The sequence below is a fragment of the Osmia lignaria genome, chromosome 6 (assembly GCF_051020975.1).
Source record: "Osmia lignaria lignaria isolate PbOS001 chromosome 6, iyOsmLign1, whole genome shotgun sequence".
In the NCBI taxonomy this organism is placed as follows: Eukaryota; Metazoa; Arthropoda; class Insecta; order Hymenoptera; family Megachilidae; genus Osmia; species Osmia lignaria.
Window position 1 is genome coordinate 8,431,646 of NC_135037.1, and position 18,569 is coordinate 8,450,214.

Here is an 18,569-nt window from a genome sequence, read left to right on the forward strand (position 1 = left end):
GTGATTTGCTCTACGGTGTATGCCACAACCTCTTCGTTCTTGAACGCAGTCGTTTTTCATATTGAATAATATGGTCGTTTATCGTTCTTCTCTATGTACAGGTAATGCCTAGCTGAAGAGAAGTAAGCAGTGTTTCAACTATTATAGCGTTCTATTTAAATAAATACACGTGTTGTTAACGCGTTAACTGCCAGTAGATTACCTACTATCAAGGATACCATAAATTAATTTTAAAACTGAAGCTTCCAATTCGGTATTTAAAATGTTTAAAATTATTGAAAATTTCTATTCTTCTTGAATTTCAATAAGAAAAATTTGATAGATTATTAAACACAAGGTTATCAATATCTTAAAACAATCCGTCTTTTCAAGTATATAATTAACCCTCGGACAGCGGACCATGGAGAGAGCCCCTATTTTATTTCCTAAATTTTACATTGCTCCTTTAAAAATTATTCTTTCATTAATCATTTAAAAAATAATTATTAGTTCGAATGATACTTTAACGAAACGTCAGAGTTAATTGAACAATCCTATCTCATCCAAATGATTAATAGAGATTAAAATGATTGTCAGACGAATCAATCAGAAGGGGAAAGATAAAGCGTGAATGTGATCTATTGGTCGAGAAATCATCGTAACTTGACCCTGTGATGAGGAGTTGGTGAAGTAAAAGTCATTCGATCGCCGACATAGATCTCTGCTTTTAATGCAAGAGGATCACGCGAGGGAAAAAATTCGATGCAAGGTGTAATTATGTCGTAGATCTTCTCGAGACTTCACATTCTCTTCGAGGGGAGCAGAACTTTCATATCAACTTGGTTACTTTTCGCTTGCTCCTGAAGGGTTGTAATCAACGATTCATTACGATCATTGCAAAATTGATACTTTGTTTTCTTTCGATACTAATTGATTGCAAATTGAATCGTTCATTTGATAATGAAACTTATAACCCCTTCGCGTATTTTATCTTCGAATAAACGAAATTACTATGGAAAAATATAAAATTGTTTATTGACAACTTTCGCGACTGCATAAAAGTCACTTGTCGAACGTGTTTACTTCAATGAAAAACAAAATGTTTTTCAGCATTCCAAATGCGAAAAACGATGCAATATGAAATCTAGAATTTATGTTATGCTTTCAGATAATGTTATTCCGTTCTTAACCTCGCTGATGTAATTTCTGAAAGGAACTCGTCATTAGAATTTCATTTGAATAGTACCAACAATAATGAAAGGGTGTATTAGTCGCTTAGCCTCTGTTGTCGAATAAATTACACGGTAACTTAATCTTTAATGCCTTGATAATTCCTAAACATTAGAATTTCTGAAGAGGTTGGGATATTTCTAATGCTAAACTTCATGATTGAGTCATTAATGATTATTATAAATACATTATCATTTCTTTAACTTTTTTTATTTACCACCCTTTTCAAATTTTTTTATATTTTTTATTAAACGTCCCATTAAGGTAAACTATGCCTGTTATTAGAATTTCCAAATGTAATTTTCAAACTGTGTAATTTTTGAATCACAGAAATTACTGTGATACTCAGCTTGTAAATAATGAACCATTAATGGAACTTACCATAACGATCACTCAAACAGGTCTGGATTTAAAATTTCTACTTTCTACTTTGTGATACAGATTGGTTAGTTTCGGTTAAACGATCACGGGACAGTATAATCACGCGATATTTCTTTCCGACCTTTACACGCTTCGGTTTGCTCGTTTTTATTTCTTATTCGGGCGTTAATAATTGCGGTTTAATTACGATTAATGGATGAATCACGACGAAACAGTGGCTTCTTGAGTTTCAACCGGTCGATCGGATGAATCCGAGTCGTTTATTAATAAGAACCCGTTTCGGCGAGGATGATCATTCACCAAATGGAAGAAGTGTTGGTTCATGGAAGTCGAACGGTTTTTGTGAATGCAGGGAGGTAATGATGCTTTGCATGCAGTCGTGGTATTGACTGTGGAGAATCGAAAAAAAGGAGTACTTTCTCTAGACAATCGTGGTCCTCGAAAGTTAACTCGGAATGTCCCAGGTCAAGCTGCCAGAACCTTTTACATACCAGCTCTCCTTGGACACTTAAGCCTAGTTCACATTAATAGAATGAATAAGTAAAGCTAAAGTATAGTAAGTAAAGTAGAGTAAAATAAAGTAAAGTAAAGTAAAGTGAAGTAAACTATAGCAAGTAAAGTTAATAGAAAAAATCCAGTTTCTATATTAGGATGTCTCCGTATTTCACTTTACTTTATCTACTAAGGGTTGCAGTTCCTTTTTCAAATTTCAGTGTTAATATATTTATGCTTCGCTTCATCGTTCAATTATCGGTGATGAAACACCAATTGAAGTTCAACTTCTGCCTTAATGTTACCCGCAACAGGCGAGGTCAATTACGTCGCAAGATTTATCGTTTTATCGTAAAAACTTGTTTCACAAGGGGTGATTTAATGTGCCACCGAAGATAATTGAATGTTGTTTGCTGAAAACATTGGCTAGATCATTCTGTTTAGCATCTCCGGGCGAGATTAATAGACAGCAAGTCGTTACTGGCTGCCGCAACAATGTAAGAAAATTGCTTAAACCAATCGGGGGCAACGTTTGATCGTATTACAACAGGTTGAAATACTTGCCACGAAGATCAGGTGTTCTCAATTACTATAGCAATATTTCCATATTTTTTAATACTAAAATACTTTTTAATTTACTTAAGGGTTGAAAATTGCAATTAAAATATTTTTTAATTGACTCAAGGACTAAAAATTGCAATGAAAATATTTTTTAATTTACTCAGGGGCTGAAAATTGCAATTAAAATATTTTCAAATTTACTCAAGGGCTGAAAATTACAATTAAAATATTTTTTAATTTAATCAGGGGCTGAAAATTGCAATTAAAATAATTTTTTAATTTATTCAAGGGCTAAAAATTTCTGATTAACGAAACTGTTGTAGGTACGTAATTTTATTTCACATCCGTCAACTTGTTATGCGTCACACTGTTTAAAAATTGATAAATGGAGCGTACTATCGGGCAACGGAACGTCGCTCTGGGCTTCAGTTTCGTTGATTCAAGTTTGATCGATCGACCGATCGAACCGAGGTGAATCGAGAAAGTTACTTGGTTACTGTATAAATGATCGGTATCTAGAATTGTCGGGGCGTTTTTATCCCATTAACCGGGACTTCCGTCGCTGAGAAACGAATCCGTGGCGCGGCGTTGATGTTACGCACTTGGTGTTTCATTTCTTTGCTCGTCGAATGAAAGGTTCCACTTTCTGTGGTCCAGTAATCGTGATGAAAGGCACGGACCATGGGCTGTTACATCCTTGAGTCTTGGATCGAATTAAATGACGGAAGAGGTTGAACAATTTTAATCCGTTTGACCGACATTTGTTTTCTGAACAAGACAAATATTTTTCATATTTTGTTATCAAGTTATTAAGTTAACAAAGATATTCGTGACCTTCTCATTCTTTTATCTACAAAATTATTAATTAAAACTAAAATTAAAATTAAAATTAAAATTAAAATAAATTCGAGTCTAATAATGTTTTAATTTTTCTATAATAAAAATTTATCGATTTTGAACCAAAGTACACAAAAAATCAGAAATTTAATATAAAAGTGTATGGAAAGGGTTACAAAAATATAATGACAATATTTATCGCACACGATGATACAGCTGTTGTCATCGGCATTACGATGAGGAGATGCAATCGTCTGGTTCGCGAAAGGTGTATCCTTGACGGTCGGGGCGACGCCGGAAATTCTTTGTAAAAAAAATCATTTTTGAACAGGTTTGACCGGTGGTGGGTCTTTTTCTCTCTTTCGTACTGTTACAGATCCGAAAAAATGTGAGCGGCAACGTGTGAACGCCTCGAATCCGGGACAATGATATAACGTTCGCTCGTGTACACACGCACGGTGGGATCGCAATTGCACGCGTGCTCGTTCAAACAGTCATTTGCATACGATCGTTGTTGATAAATTAGGATGGAGTTCGCCAAGTAGACGAGAGAGGTGAACGAGTTTACGAGACGCTTTCTTTCGATTCGAGGCAGGCTCATTTCGCCACTTTGATTGTCCCAAAAAAAGAAAACGAGCTTTTCAACTTGCTACGCTTTGAGACGGTGAAAGTGATACCGACAATTTAACGTAACTTATGAGGTTTCACGAAACGCGTTGCAATTCGAACAAATTTTATTTCTAGAGGAACAATAGATATACGTGGATGTTTACGGTAGCCATTTCCTCCGTTAAGAATCGGGTTGAAATTTTTTACGCTAATTACATTTTTTCATTTTCCAGCTCATTAAGTGTTCTCGTTTCGCAGCGGATGGACAATATAAATTGCTCCACTTAAAATGAATTACTATGTACATGTTATTCAATTATTCAGCGAAAGTATTTTCGAGGATGACAGATATTCCGGTAACAGGATACGTGACGTTTACTTGAACTTAACGTTTATATTAACATTAAATGTATTCACATACGTGTTGAGTAGCGAGCGTGCATGCAACTTCATGAATGAATACATGAATGAAAAGAAGTTAACTCTGCATGAATCTCGTGATAATATGATGCATGTTTCGTCGTGCGATACCGGTGTAGATACAAAGAGACATTACGCTTTTGTGTGTTCAAAGCGAGGGAACGCTCTTCTAATTGAACCAAGGCGACAACGTTCATTTCCACTTATAAAATTTAAATGTTTAGTTTACAAAGTTGTCAATTAAAAAAATTCTATCACTGTTTTCTTATTTTAATAGCTTTTTTTAGGAATTTTCATTCGAAAGGTTTTTATTTTTAATAGGATTTGTAACTTTCTGATGGCGGACCATGGAGAGAGCCACGCACTCCATATCATTTCACGCTGTTTGAGGGTTGAAATTAAATTTTAAAAAGATAGATTCATAGAATTTTTGATGTTATGCAATGGGCAGTCGTTTCGAAACGAGAGCTATAAACTGTTAACAAAATGGGCAACAAAAGTGTGAATCGAGGCGGTAATTAAGTGGTTCACCCTGAGGAGTCACGTACCATTCTTTTACGTTCGAGGTACGCCCACCCGTTACGAAATCCAACGATTACAGAAACCGAAATTCAATCGTGAGCGTATCGAAAGCACAGCCATATACATACGTGAGTAATATGCAGAGAAAGAAATTCGCTTATCGTGGCATCCAGGAGGGAAAGGGTGAAACCTTGGCATTCTCCGCGATTCTGACCCGAATAATGTATCCGACCTTCTGTTTTCGACTCGGAGTATTTGCCATTCTTGAATATGTTACGTTTTCTTTTTTATTTTTTAATTGTCACAAAGTTGGATGTTGCGTGTCAGTTATGTCGAAGTAGTAAATTATCAGCAAATATGAACAAATTGGATCTCGATTCGTTTATGTGGTGGTTCATGAAAATATTTAAAGAGTATATAGAAATTATAAAATATAGTAATCATTTATTGAATTTAACAGGAAATAATTTGCAGAATATTATAGTGTCTTTATATAATGAAATTTGATTTCCTTTTGCGCTAAACAACTCCAAAGCTGTCTTGACAACCTCATTTAACATTTTTCACTGGAGTTTAGTATTCTGGCTAGGTGAAAGTTGTTCAACTTATTTGCGAGAAAATATCACTGCCACTTCTCAACACGTGTGTATCTCATTCTCCTTAATTTAGTAATTTCTGCATTCATATTTTGGGTAATAAGCAACGTTTCACATTTTTCACTGTCACCAATTGTGCGAAGTTCAATTCTTTAAAAAAATCTGGTCAGATTATACGAAACAAGTGGATGCAATTTGCAAAGCAATCGGTTTGATAATTATTTCAAAATAATTTTGGTATTCTGAAACAATAAATTTATTAAATTATATTCCAAGAGAATAAAAATGAAAAGGTTGAACAATATTAATCTTTCTATTTGAAGAGAATTATGCAACATTGCAATTCTGTAATTCGCTACAATTAAACAGTACTTAATAATCATAACACAGAAATGGTATTTGAATTTAATAATTGCTGGAATGCATTATGTAATGTTAATAGCAGAGTAATGTATATGATGTATTAAATTCCCTAACGAGTAATTAAAACCCTATAATTTCTCCCAAAAATTATTCACAGTAATGTATTATATCGTGCCCTCCCTCCATACAATAATCGTAATACTAAACGGTACAAAGGTACTATGTAGTGGTACCATTTATTCTTAATCAATGTTCATAATAATTGTACGTGTATTGACTTAATTTTAATGTAGATGATAAAGGGACATTTAAAATTTGAATTAAATTAATTAACTTATTACATATTGAGAAATTATAATAAAATGTTAACACATTGGCCACCGCAGTAGATACAGCCATGCGTACTCAGACACGTTAAAACCGCAATTATTCCAGTTAGGATCATTTTCAATCTAGGCGTTTAAGTTATTACTGTGATCACTCGGTTAATATTAATAATATCATCAGTACTAATTTCAATATCAATATTAGTATTAAATATTAGTATTAATATTGACTGGGGATATCGATTCGCGTACAATGTGGGCTCCTGTTACACTAATTAATATCAATATTTATAATAAAAATATTAATTTAGAGTAACGCGAATCAATATTGCGTGTAAAACAGTGTGAAATTTAAAAAATGAAAATAGTATGAAATATAAAATTAAATTGAAGTTGCGGCTCTCTCAAGGGTTAATATCATTCGATACAAATCTCAGTACAGGGTTTCTGAACGAACCAGAGGCAAACATCGCGTGACCATCAATCCGACAGAAAAAAAAATATAAAAGCATCGTTTTATTTGTACTTTTATTTTTATAGTTACATAAAACGAACGGTCGCGTAACTCGAAAACGTATACGGGTACAGGAGATTGAACGCGTGCGAGAGAGCACAAAAGCGGACGTGTTTAATCCGACTATTGAATCGAGTGTGAAAGATGTGTCGGCAGGAAGCGATGAAGAAAAAGGGAAAGGATCCTCTGATCGATCAGGTACGAGCACACTCACGTGATGAACTCGCTCGGGCCCAGTTTCATGCTACATTTTCCTCGCCAATTAGCTCTCTATCGACCTGATCAATTCGATTGTTTTAATAACAATTTATCTCTGATACCATGATTACTTAATATCTGCGACGATAGTTTATATAATGATGATTCATTATGTTTTTTTTTTGTCTGAGATCCGTTTCTGTTGAATGCCTGCGTTTCGCTTTACGCCTCTTCCGGGTCTCTCGTGATTGATAAGCATCGTTTTTCTTCTTTCTATAGCGTTTATCTACACCAAATTGTTTTCGTGGCTCATTTCTACTTTTCAATGCGTGGACATTGAGAATTAAAGTATCGATTAATTTTATTACATCGTGATTTCTTATCTGTAGAAAATTGAACTTGGTACACGACTTTTTATTTATCCACTGTATTACAGTACTAATTACCTTGATAATTGGTAATTGGTAGCTTTGTAAATTTCGCCAAGTAACTTCGCTAATTGGTAACCAATTATTGAAATTCTCAAGTTATAATTTCATTGAGACATTAAACGTTTCAGTGGAATTGGCCTAAAGGTGTAATTATTTAATTTTTTAATTTCAGTTCTTAATTTAACACCTCACGCTCTTGGTGTAATTCAAGATTATTCTTTCCTTTTTCTATTTAATCTTTTGAACCGGATTGTTTGAAAAAATAAATTCAACTTGTTAACAAATTGACCGTTCAATCTACAGAATTAAAAATCCTTTACAACTTGTCATAACACTGATCTGATTATCCGTAACAGTGTACAAACAAATATAACAGAGAGCAATTTTCACTTACAAATTCACGAAAAAGCAATTAAGAGTTGCTCGGAGATTCGTGGAGTGTTTCGACGACAAACATTCGATGGCAATTTTGATTATCACGAAGGTGTTGTCGGTCCACTCGAAACAACAAGCATGTCGATCGGCTCGAGCGACAGGTGAAAAGGTTTTTGCAATGAAATCACATCGTGTTTTTGCAGTCAAACGAATGACGTCATGCACAGACAGAAAAATGAACAGGTATTACTCCTCGATGAAAATGAATCATATCACTGCATCATCAATTGCCATTGACACTTAAGTTGTGCAAATTCATTTTATACACTTGATTTTTCGCATCTCGGAGCCAATTTTTGCGATATGTTTACAAAAATGTTCACAGAATGATTCATCCTGATTTTCTGTGAAATTTTTATACGATGTGCTTCGCAGTTGGAACGCTCTTAGTATCGATAAGTTCATTAGTTATCAACTGGATTGCATTTTCGAAAGCATAAGTCACTTAGACGGAGTACATAAAATCCAATCGAACGCGTTCTTCATTCAATTCATTTCATTTGCGCAAAATGATACATTTTTAATTAATCGATCGCCTGAAAGATATTATATCTTGGACTGTTCGGCTCGCACATGGAGTCCGAATCGAGAGCAACCAATTACCTTAATATCCGAATGAATGACAGAAAACATTCAGCCCCCGGTTGTTAGCCCGTAACGCCCGTAATTTATTATAATGCAACGATTATCCCTGACGTAATCGGTAATTATACATACCGAATTATTGATCAAATTCACGTGTACAGCTCGTTATTCTTCTCGAACATCGATCCCGTTGAATTATCGTTGTAATCGTTTTAAGATACGAGAAACTCGACAAGAAAATGAAATGAAGCAACGAGACCTCGAAACGGCCAGCTTAAAAAATTGTTTCTTGCAACGAAATTTATTTTTTTCCCTCCGTTTTTAACATTCGCGAATATTGTAGATACAAGGTAGCCAAGGTACGTTGGGTAATTCTACCGGTGAAAAAAAAAATATTTTTGTAAGCAGTATCGGAGTGTGAAAGGGAACGAAGCAAACGAAAAAGAAAGATCGTTCGCTTCGGCGAACTAGATCGATCCGCGTGTCTAGGAGTTATGTTGCTTGCGCAGCTTGTGCGCACATCTTTGTACACCTGTACACGTGTGTCAGGGAAAACACGATTCTCTCGTTGGTAGCGGAATCCTCTCACACAAGTTCCATCGGGATGCAAGATTGCGCAGAACGCATGTGACTTAGCTAAGTCATATGACTTGAAGAGAAAGTCGATCCTCCTCGCGGGCACGAGATAGAATGCGGCTTGTCGAGTGGTTGTTACGATCAGGGTCGGTCGGCCGACACGAGGATCGAAGAGGATTCGTGTTAATTTAAGAATGATCGATTATCAATAGAATTACATTAGACAATTTTCATTTTTTTTAAAAACGATCTATGATATGTTGCAAAATTGTTAATTTTTAAATTTTAATTTTTCCTTCAACAGCGGAGCCTGGATGAAAGGATATTAACCTAAAGTTAAACGTATATTTTTTTGAAGTAAAATTTAGACGGGGCACTCTCCATGGTCCGCCATTTGAAAGTTTTTATTTAATACAGTAGATAAAAATAATTGCTTAAAAATGTGAAAGTTACAAATTTGTAGTATTACTTATCAAAGTGTTAATTTTATAATAATCAAATTTTTATTTTCAATTATTACAAGTGAGCTTATAATTAACAGCACATTTCAATATCAATAAACCTTTGAATGCGAACATAATGTGGGGTTGTAAATTACATTTGCATTAATTAGACAACAATATATGCCTCGTCGTGTCAAATTATTTTCATTGAAAATAAACGGGCTTGAATCCGCCCTACAGCTTGCCGGACAGTTATTTATAGCAAGTAATTTGCCAAGTTTGCTCAGGTCAGTCGTATACCGATTGCTTTCGCGCGTGATATCATCCATTGTTCCTCGGAGCTTTCTCCTTTGGTTCGCGAAGAAGTCGCGAAAAAGGGGACCGACACGCAGGGGGGCGTATTTATCGATTCATCGGACGATAAAAATCTAAATGGCTCATTCGTCTCTCGAGACTGGTCTCGAGTTGAAGCTCGAAGTCAGCTTCGAATGAACGAGTAGGAGCTGGAGATATGTATATTGAGAGAAAGAGAGAGAAAGGAATTTTAGTACGCGTAGAGTTGCGTATTCTGACCCAGTTTTTATTCCAAACCGAACAAGTCACCCATTCTCAATTTTCTAGATCATTTGATCGATGATGATTTCTTTGTCCTGTGACTTTCGCTCTTTGAAGTTCAAATTCACTTTCTTCATTTTCAAAACTTTTTTCCTCGTAACTCTTACTAATAATACCAGGAAAAATGATTTAACTTGTAATAAGGAAAATACTTCCGAGATTAAAAAGCGTAGATAATTAATTGTTGACTTCTTGATTTATCCTTTGAAAGCTCTAAGTTACCCGTAAGTCAAATTAGTTTCATTGCTGACATTTACGCGTTATCACTGAATAAGACCATGATAATTACAAGAAATTTCAGTGTTTATTATTTTTATTAGAAACCAGTTTATGTGAATTTCTTTTAATACTCTCGCACAGTGTTTACCTTCAGACGTGTCCTCGACTTCTAGCTGCAGAATGTTGCAACATCTGGAATGAAATTCCGCCTTTGCACGCAGGATAATATTTTGTCGTCTATCGGCTCGAAATAGATTCTTGCCGATCGTTTTTTCTTGGAATAGAAATCGCTGTTCAATCCTTTCGGTCGAATTAACCCGACGACATTCGAATATATTCAAAACTTATTTCAAAGAAATATTATTTAAACTATGTTTGTTTAAACGTAACTGTTTATTCATAGGCTTGAAATAATATTAAATATTGGTCTGTAGTTGAGTTTACGATCAATGTTTCACGGAACTTTCGTTCTTTTGCATACCTCGCTGCGTGATTCACAGTAGGCGAGTCCAGTCTGTATATCCTGTATCGCCTATATCCTGTTGTATCCATTGTTTCAAGTCCTGTTGGTGGTCAACTGTCGGGATATCTTTGGATCATAATATTAGTCCTCAAAACTCGTGCACCTTTATTCTTCTTAATCTGCGGCTCGATTGCGCGCACACTTTTACGTAACGACTTTGCGCACTTATAATTAGAAAAAATTTAATAGCATTTAACACGAATACTTATAGGAATTTCAGTGAACTGATTAAATTTAAATGATTTCTTGAATTAATTTCAGTTATCTTGCCGACCTTACGTTTCGTGGAATACTAAGACTCATTGTTCTCTTTAGAACTACTCCAGTCTCTAAAGATTCCAGAAAATAATAATTTTAACACCATTAATAATAATAATCGCGATTAATATACTATAAAAATTTATAAAAATTCAATTATTACCAAGAAACGATTTAAAATTTCTCTTTTAGAGGCTTAAACCGGTTTAATTATAAATTTCGATCGGCTAGACGTACCATCCGGATAATAATGGGGGTCCGGTCATTTCTATTCTCCCACGCGGACAGCATCGACACGCGGAGAGCATTACGAGGGTCTCTGTTTTATCAGAGGTGTGCTCCATTGTACGGCAGGGTGCCAATACAAGGGAAATACGGTGAAAAGGGAAGAGTTTTCTGTCCTTCCAGTAGAGATTTATCGACGTTTCAGAGCCGCGGTGTTCGTTCTAATTAATGGCGGCCACCTTTTACGGTGTTAATCCTCGTTTCATGTAATTCGGCCGGCGGCTCTCATTGTGCGCGCGCGTGCATGCAGAAAGTGAGAGGACATACGCTCCTCTCGTAATAGGTTGCTTGAGATCACTTTCACAACGGGAGCAAGGTCTTATATTTTTTCGTGTGGATGTTTCGTTGGTTGCTTTCGTTGCTTCGATTGGGGGTGGGAGACTGTTGCGAGAAATTTAAATATACACGTGGTCTTTTGGAAAAAGTTGCACAATTTAACTATTAAACCTTTAAGTTGTAGTACTAAACAGGAAAATAATCGAGGAATTTAAATGGTGATGCGTTGTGAATAGTTTGAGGATGGTTTGATTTTTTAAAGTAGATTTATTGTCCATTTAACTTGACTTTATAGTTTTCATAAGAAATGGATGATAATTGTGAAAAATTCGAAAGATCATTTCCAAAATTGTTATTTCTCTTCTTTTTTTTAATTAATTCATTAAATCAAATTTAAAGTGCCGGGCACTGGGGAATGCATTAACAATCAATGGGTAAAACAGAAATCTTTATTGTGATACTGCGGATAACAACATCGGTAGCGCCACCTTACGTACAACTTCCTAACATGTTCCAACTCACAAGTGACTTTATCTACTGAATCTTGCTAAAAATATAATTTATTATAAAGATATAGAATTGTGCTCTACATTATGTTAGTAACATGGTTATATCTCATTTTAATATTCTACTAGAAAAAACAAGATAATTCATAATTTTATTTGTAGTAATGTGAAGTATTAAAATAATAAAAAAAATTCGAAGATTAAAAAAGAAACATTTGGATAAACAGTTTTATGGTTTTTATGTCGGTATCGTTGACATCACTGTTGTTTGCTTTGTTGCTGGTGATAGTGTTGACATCACTGTTGTTTGCTTTATTGCTGGTGATAGTGTTGACATCACTGTTGTTTGCTTTATTGCTGGTGGTGCTGCTGGCATCATTGGTGCTTCTAACATTGTAGAATTTGATAAGGAAGTCGATGGTGCTGAAGAAGTTGTCGATGAAGGTTCCGTGCTAGGCTTGTCCGATGACTTCATTGTTGATGATGATGGTCCGTGAGGCAGATATAATTCTGGACATTTTACGGCGCAGGCAAGATTCATTAAATATGGCATCTTGTCTGACGACATGCAGGAAAAATTGCAAAAGGACTTTCGTATAGGATCAAGAAGATCAAAGCCGAATCTTGGTGAACCTTCGATAAACTCTTCCGTTGAATGTTTTTTCTCTGAAAATTCTTCCTCTGAGAATTCTTCTTCGGACCATTTTTTCTTTGAAAATTCTTCTTTCGAAAATTCTTTCTGTTGAAATAAAAGTCGTGACAATTAAATTTCTCAATTTTGAAATGCAGAAAATAAACGTTTAAGACAACTTGTTCAACACAATTTAAAAAATTAAAAAATATTATTTTCCTCGTAACAGATACATACAATATCATTATTAGTTCTAAATTAGAACGATATATACTTCAGATTTTGTTTGGAAAATTGAAATTAGTGATAATTTACACTGATAACGTTTCAATGAAATATGATTTCTGTTGGTGTAAGCAAGTTTTCAAAATGTTAGAGAAACTATGGCAAGTCTAACCTGTGACCAAACAGATCCGATCAATATGAGCAAAGCAATCCATGCGGTAAAGCGCGACATAACGAACTCGCTGTGAAGCTGATTAGCCGTCGAGTGACACGAACAATATTTTCTCGCAAAATTTTCCTTCCAACTTATATACCAGACACTCTGGCGACCATGAATCGTTAAAAATTCTTGCTTGTCCTACTCCTGCTATCCGTGATTTTCTATAACATCTCCTTGAAAATGATGGTTACTTATTCCAGAAGATAAGATACATTTCTTATCGTGTCTCTTTGTTAAGGGAATATTTTATGCAAAATTAACAATGACGAACTAAAATTACAAATATTTTTTTGTAAATTTCAAAAAAGAATATCAGACATATAATAACATTGGATATTTTTTAATCAATGTTTATAGCGAAGTGATGAATTTCATGATGGATTATTTTTTTCTTCATCTATTCTAATTTGCATAAATTAAAACATTCGTGCGTGACCGATGAATGAAGAAAAGAATCGGGTTGTCGATAAATCCACCTGTCGTGTGTTAATGTCGTGCGACAGATCGAAATCCATTATATTTCTGTGTTCTATAGTCACGTTGTGTTAATTATCATATCAAAAGCACGAATATCGTGTTATTTTATCTTGCGATCCCTAATTGTATGCAACCTGCTTTGCATCTGCGTGCATTGCTAAGGCTGTATAGTTGGTTCTCTATTGTCTTGGTTAATTAAATTGTACCTGAGAAGAAATATATCAGGAGCATTAATAATTCTGAATCTTTTTTCTGAGAGTACTCATAAAATTAAGAAATTCATGAGAGAAAAAGGAAATGAAAGGTGTCAAAGGTGTAAATTATTGAGACCAAATAGGGGGATCATTATCATCCTGATAGAGAAGTTCTTTATTTTTGATTTTGTGATATTCCTTTTATTGATTTGAACTGGATAATGAAGATTTGAGAATACATATAAGACGTTGATCATATCCGAATTGTGCTTATGACCTTTCACGCAGGACAGCTTAAAGTTACGTCAATGGTGTGCATTGTTCGAGAGAGCTGACTGGTTGGAAGGCGATAGACACCACGTGATCCTGCTACCAATGACGCCAGGGAATATCAACGGGTCGATAACAATGAAACCGACAACGAAGCCTCGGGAATATTCTCTTTGCCTTAGTCCGCCCTGGCTTTTCTATTTTCTGCTATTTTTCCTTAATGCAAGACCTTTGACTACCATAACTTAATTAATTTTTACTCATTAGCAAATTTTCATTTTTTTTAATAGCTTTTTGAGTTTATCATACTGCTCTAGTGGAATTGTATGTACAGTCTTGGGCATGGTGGATTTCCCCAGGGAAAATAGTAGTATAAAACTATTTAATTTTTGTTTTAAAATATAACCAAGTAAAACTTATTTGGTGGATAAATTTATGGTGGATACCTATATTTTAGATTTATGTAAATAATACTACCATATGAAGAAATATTTTTATTATTATTAATTATTAAAATTATTATTTATTCCTAAAAATAGTTTATGGATTATCCTGGTATCACTTCCTTGCCAGACGTCGACAATGCAGAGTACTGTATGAAAATGTATTGATCATTTTACTGAAAATAATTTTCACTGAATTCAAAATTATTACTGAACTAATTATACTTAATACGTTTAAATACATTTGAAGAAAATTGGGAAAATTTTTACAAATATTATTGAAAATATTCTGAATCAAAGTTTACTAAATTCTTAAATAATTGCTAATTAAATAGGAATAAATGATAATTTTAAAAACATAGTAGATTTTCACTAATTTCGTTCAGTTTCTTGAGGTGTCAGGAAACATTGTCATTGCGGAAGTTACTGTAAGTTGATGTATCAATTAGTTGTTTTACACAACTAGCCTCCTAGTAAATGGAAGATCATTATTCGTGAAAGTAATCGAACCCGTTATGAAACTCGTCTTTTAAGAAAGTAATCTAACCGTAGTGGGGCTTTCGTAATTCTTGTCTGAATCTCTAATTAGACCCGCATATGCCAATCGATCCTCCTTCAGTCACGCACCAACTCGTGTTCAAATCGTGAGAGAGAACAGGGCAGTGGATATTAGTCGACATTTAGATTGAACTTTTCAATATTCACGTGACCGATTATCATTAGATTCCTAACAAAATTACCATTTCACACAATACACTTTTTTCTAACTCTACGGAATTTTTTCTTCTACCAAGGATAAACTGTCTCTTTTAACATTACCCACCGCCGGTAATATCACAGTCACATCTATATCTTCTCGTCTGGCGCTATATTTCTGACCAAAAGAAATCTATCTTTAAAAACATCAAATCCACCATTTCTTATAACACTTTTCTATCTAACAGTGATTAAATTAACAAAAATATCCTTGACAGTATAAACTCTGTCGATAACAAACTCCCAAGCATTTCTGGGAATCCCCTAGTTGAGTCTATAGAAATATTTGCATGAAAGCTGTTTAATGCTCATGTAGTATGAAATTTAAGTTTCCCTTAGTTAAAAGGAAGTGTAGAAGATGTAGTGCCCCCCACTCGTCTTGTTTGTCCATAATCTTTACTTGTGGAGGCAAGAGGTTCTAGGTTAGGTTCTCCTTAGGTTCTCCCAACACCAAAGGCAAGTGGTGGGGCGTTCCTAACCTTACATTTACCCTTAACTAAAAGAAGCCTACCACCTGAGTGTACATACATCAGTTCGAATCAACGTCCTTTACAATGGTGTTGTCCAAAAGTTTGCCCTTATGGCACGTGGATCAGACATCTTCTTCTACTTATGTTACCATATCTATCATCACTCCCAATAGATTATAATCATCAGAGCATCTAGTGGACAGGTCCAAGTCCCAAGAAATCATGTACTAGTCCTGTCTTAACACAAGTTATATAGGTACAAAGACAGAAAAGTATCCTGACTGATAACTAGACGAGGATCTGGTTAATTAGCCGCACGGTTAGATAACGCTCTTTATCTAGATCGTGCGGAACGATCAGGTTGTGCAGCAGCGCAAACGTGCACCAGCCCAGCAGCCAGTCGGCACTCGATTGGCGGAGAAGCGTACGGCGTGGATGGAGGAGGCGAAAGCTTACGAGGGTCTGTTATAGAGGAGAGGCGTAGAGGAGAGGCAGGTGGCGGAGTTCTCGTTCTTTACAGAGAACTCCACCGGTAGTCGCCTCCTTGACGTTCCTCTGGGGGGTTTCAAGCTCGCGCGTGGGAGTAGAAGCTGATAGTAGCGTGGGGTGCATATCGAAGGGAAGATGAGAACGGGTGGAAGAAGGTTGGGTGGGTGGATGGGTGGTTGGTCGGTCGGTTGGTCGGTTGGTTAAGTGGTCGGAGGGAGAAAGGAGAGAGGAAGACGACAGACTGTGCGGGAGTAAGGAGCGTGGCAAAGGGCGGTCGGGGAGGTTAGAAGGCCGAAAGAGTGGGGGATTGCCGAGGCGTGCGGAGCCGTCGGTAAAGGAGCGACGAAGAAAGGAGAAAGACGCGCAGAGTATGACACGTAGACGGTGGTAGAACCAGGCAGATAGGGAGGCTACAAAGTGGAATGGAAAAAGGAAGGGTACGACGTCGAGGGAGAAAGAGAGGGACGAATGAATGACTGAGGGTGTAACAAGAAAGACGGAGATACTTGAACGTGCACAGGATGTAGTAAGAGAGAATGAGAAACGTTATGACGGAAGGTGAGAAACACGGGTTGAGGATGAACGGAGATGGAAGGGACAACAGGGATAGTGATACGGTGTAAAGACAAATAGAGCGGGAATGCAATAAGGAGAGACGTAGCTCGAATATACATACATACATACATATTTCGAAGGAAGAGGAAGGCAGGAGGAAGTGAACAGAGAGGGACGACGTGTAGGATGAAGAAAAAGAACAATCGAGAGAGATAGCTCAAACAGATAGGCACGTCCGGAGTGAATGAGACACAGAAACGGATGAATCCTAGAGGAAAAGGGTACGGATGAGAATCTAACGTTGAAGGAGCGATGATGAGAGAGAAGGAGAGTACCGAGAGCAAGTAGAAGAGAATGACGAGGGTGAGAGAGAGTGAACAAGTGAGTGAAGCGAGGGAGGATGGGGGGGGGGGGGGGGGGGGGGGGGGGGGGTAGAGAGGGCAAAGCAGAGAGTCGACTCGGATATGAGGGTGTCGCGCAAGCCGGTCACGCCGAGGTTTCCATGGCAACGACAGGCGATAAATCAACCCGCAACATCCCCGAGTACCGCCAGATAAAACCGCATACACATATGTGTATACGTACATATACGCGTAGAGGAGATACCGACTGGTAACTCCGCGCCCAAAAAGTTTTCCCTTCGACCGATTTATACCGCCGTTGCTTGCAACACCGAACGCCTTACCCATCGAAGAACTCTTTCTCCCTTTTCTCCTCTCTTTTTGCCCCCCTCTTTGTATGTACTTACCTCTTTCGACTACCTTCCCATCTCTCTCTCTTTCTCTCCTCCGCCAAGTCTTTTATAAACTTATCTTTTTCTCCCTTTACTCCTCTTCATTCCAGTTCCCCTGCTTTTCCTTTTCTCTTTATTATTCTTCTCCCTCTCGCTTCTTTAGAAGACACCGCTCTCTCTTCTTTATCGCTCACCTTTGCTCTCCTTCCTCTTCGCGAGGTCCATGCTCTCTCTTTTCCCGTTCGCCTCTCTGTTTCCCTTTCTCGTTCATTTGTCTCTTGCCTCTCTGCTATGCATCGCAATACAACACAAGGTGTACACACCGAGTCCCTCGGCTACATATGCACTAGGGCTGTTAAGGGAATTTCAATACTCGGTGTATTCGAATAATCTTGAATAGGAATTTTGTATTTGGTAGTTAAAACACTTTAGATATTGGATTATTCGAAATTTGGGTATTATAATATTCGAAATTTGGATATTAGAATAATCAAAATTTGGGTATTATAATATTGGAATATTCGAAATTTGAATATTGGAGCAATCAAAATATGACTACTTTGAATATTCGAAATTTGAATATTACAGCTATTTGGATTATTGGGATTATTTGAATAAAGAATTCGAATTACTCGAATAGTTAAACTATTCGAAGTTTTGCACCCCTAGTATGCACGGTGGTTGACCTATCGTGTCGCATACCACGACCTCGAGGTGTCCTATCGCCATCCTTCTCAACAGTGCTACCAGAAGAATGCAGACGTTGTTACTTTACGATTAAACGCAGACGGTGTTGATAATAACAGTTCATTTGCCTACCACGTGTCCTATCCTGCTACAATGTTGCATAGTTGTTTCTTTGTACGAGAATGTACATTAAAAGGAGATTAAATTCTCTTTAATAATATAAAAATGATCAAATTGGA

At 36.3% G+C, this 18,569-nt stretch overlaps 2 protein-coding genes across 4 annotated transcripts in view; one reads left to right on the top strand and one right to left on the bottom strand.

Annotated features, from left to right (window-relative positions):
* Positions 1–18,569, top strand: part of Cep290 (Centrosomal protein 290kDa) — a 140,617-nt gene that overhangs the window by 38,853 nt on the left and 83,195 nt on the right. The window lies entirely within an intron of this gene.
* Positions 12,142–13,300, bottom strand: LOC117601552 (uncharacterized). Its single transcript, XM_034318421.2, has 2 exons — positions 13,209–13,300; positions 12,142–12,919 (listed from the first exon to the last, which is right to left on the bottom strand). Exons 1-2 carry the CDS (start codon positions 13,266–13,268, stop codon positions 12,419–12,421), a joined length of 561 nt encoding a protein of 186 aa, XP_034174312.2. The 5' UTR covers positions 13,269–13,300; the 3' UTR covers positions 12,142–12,418.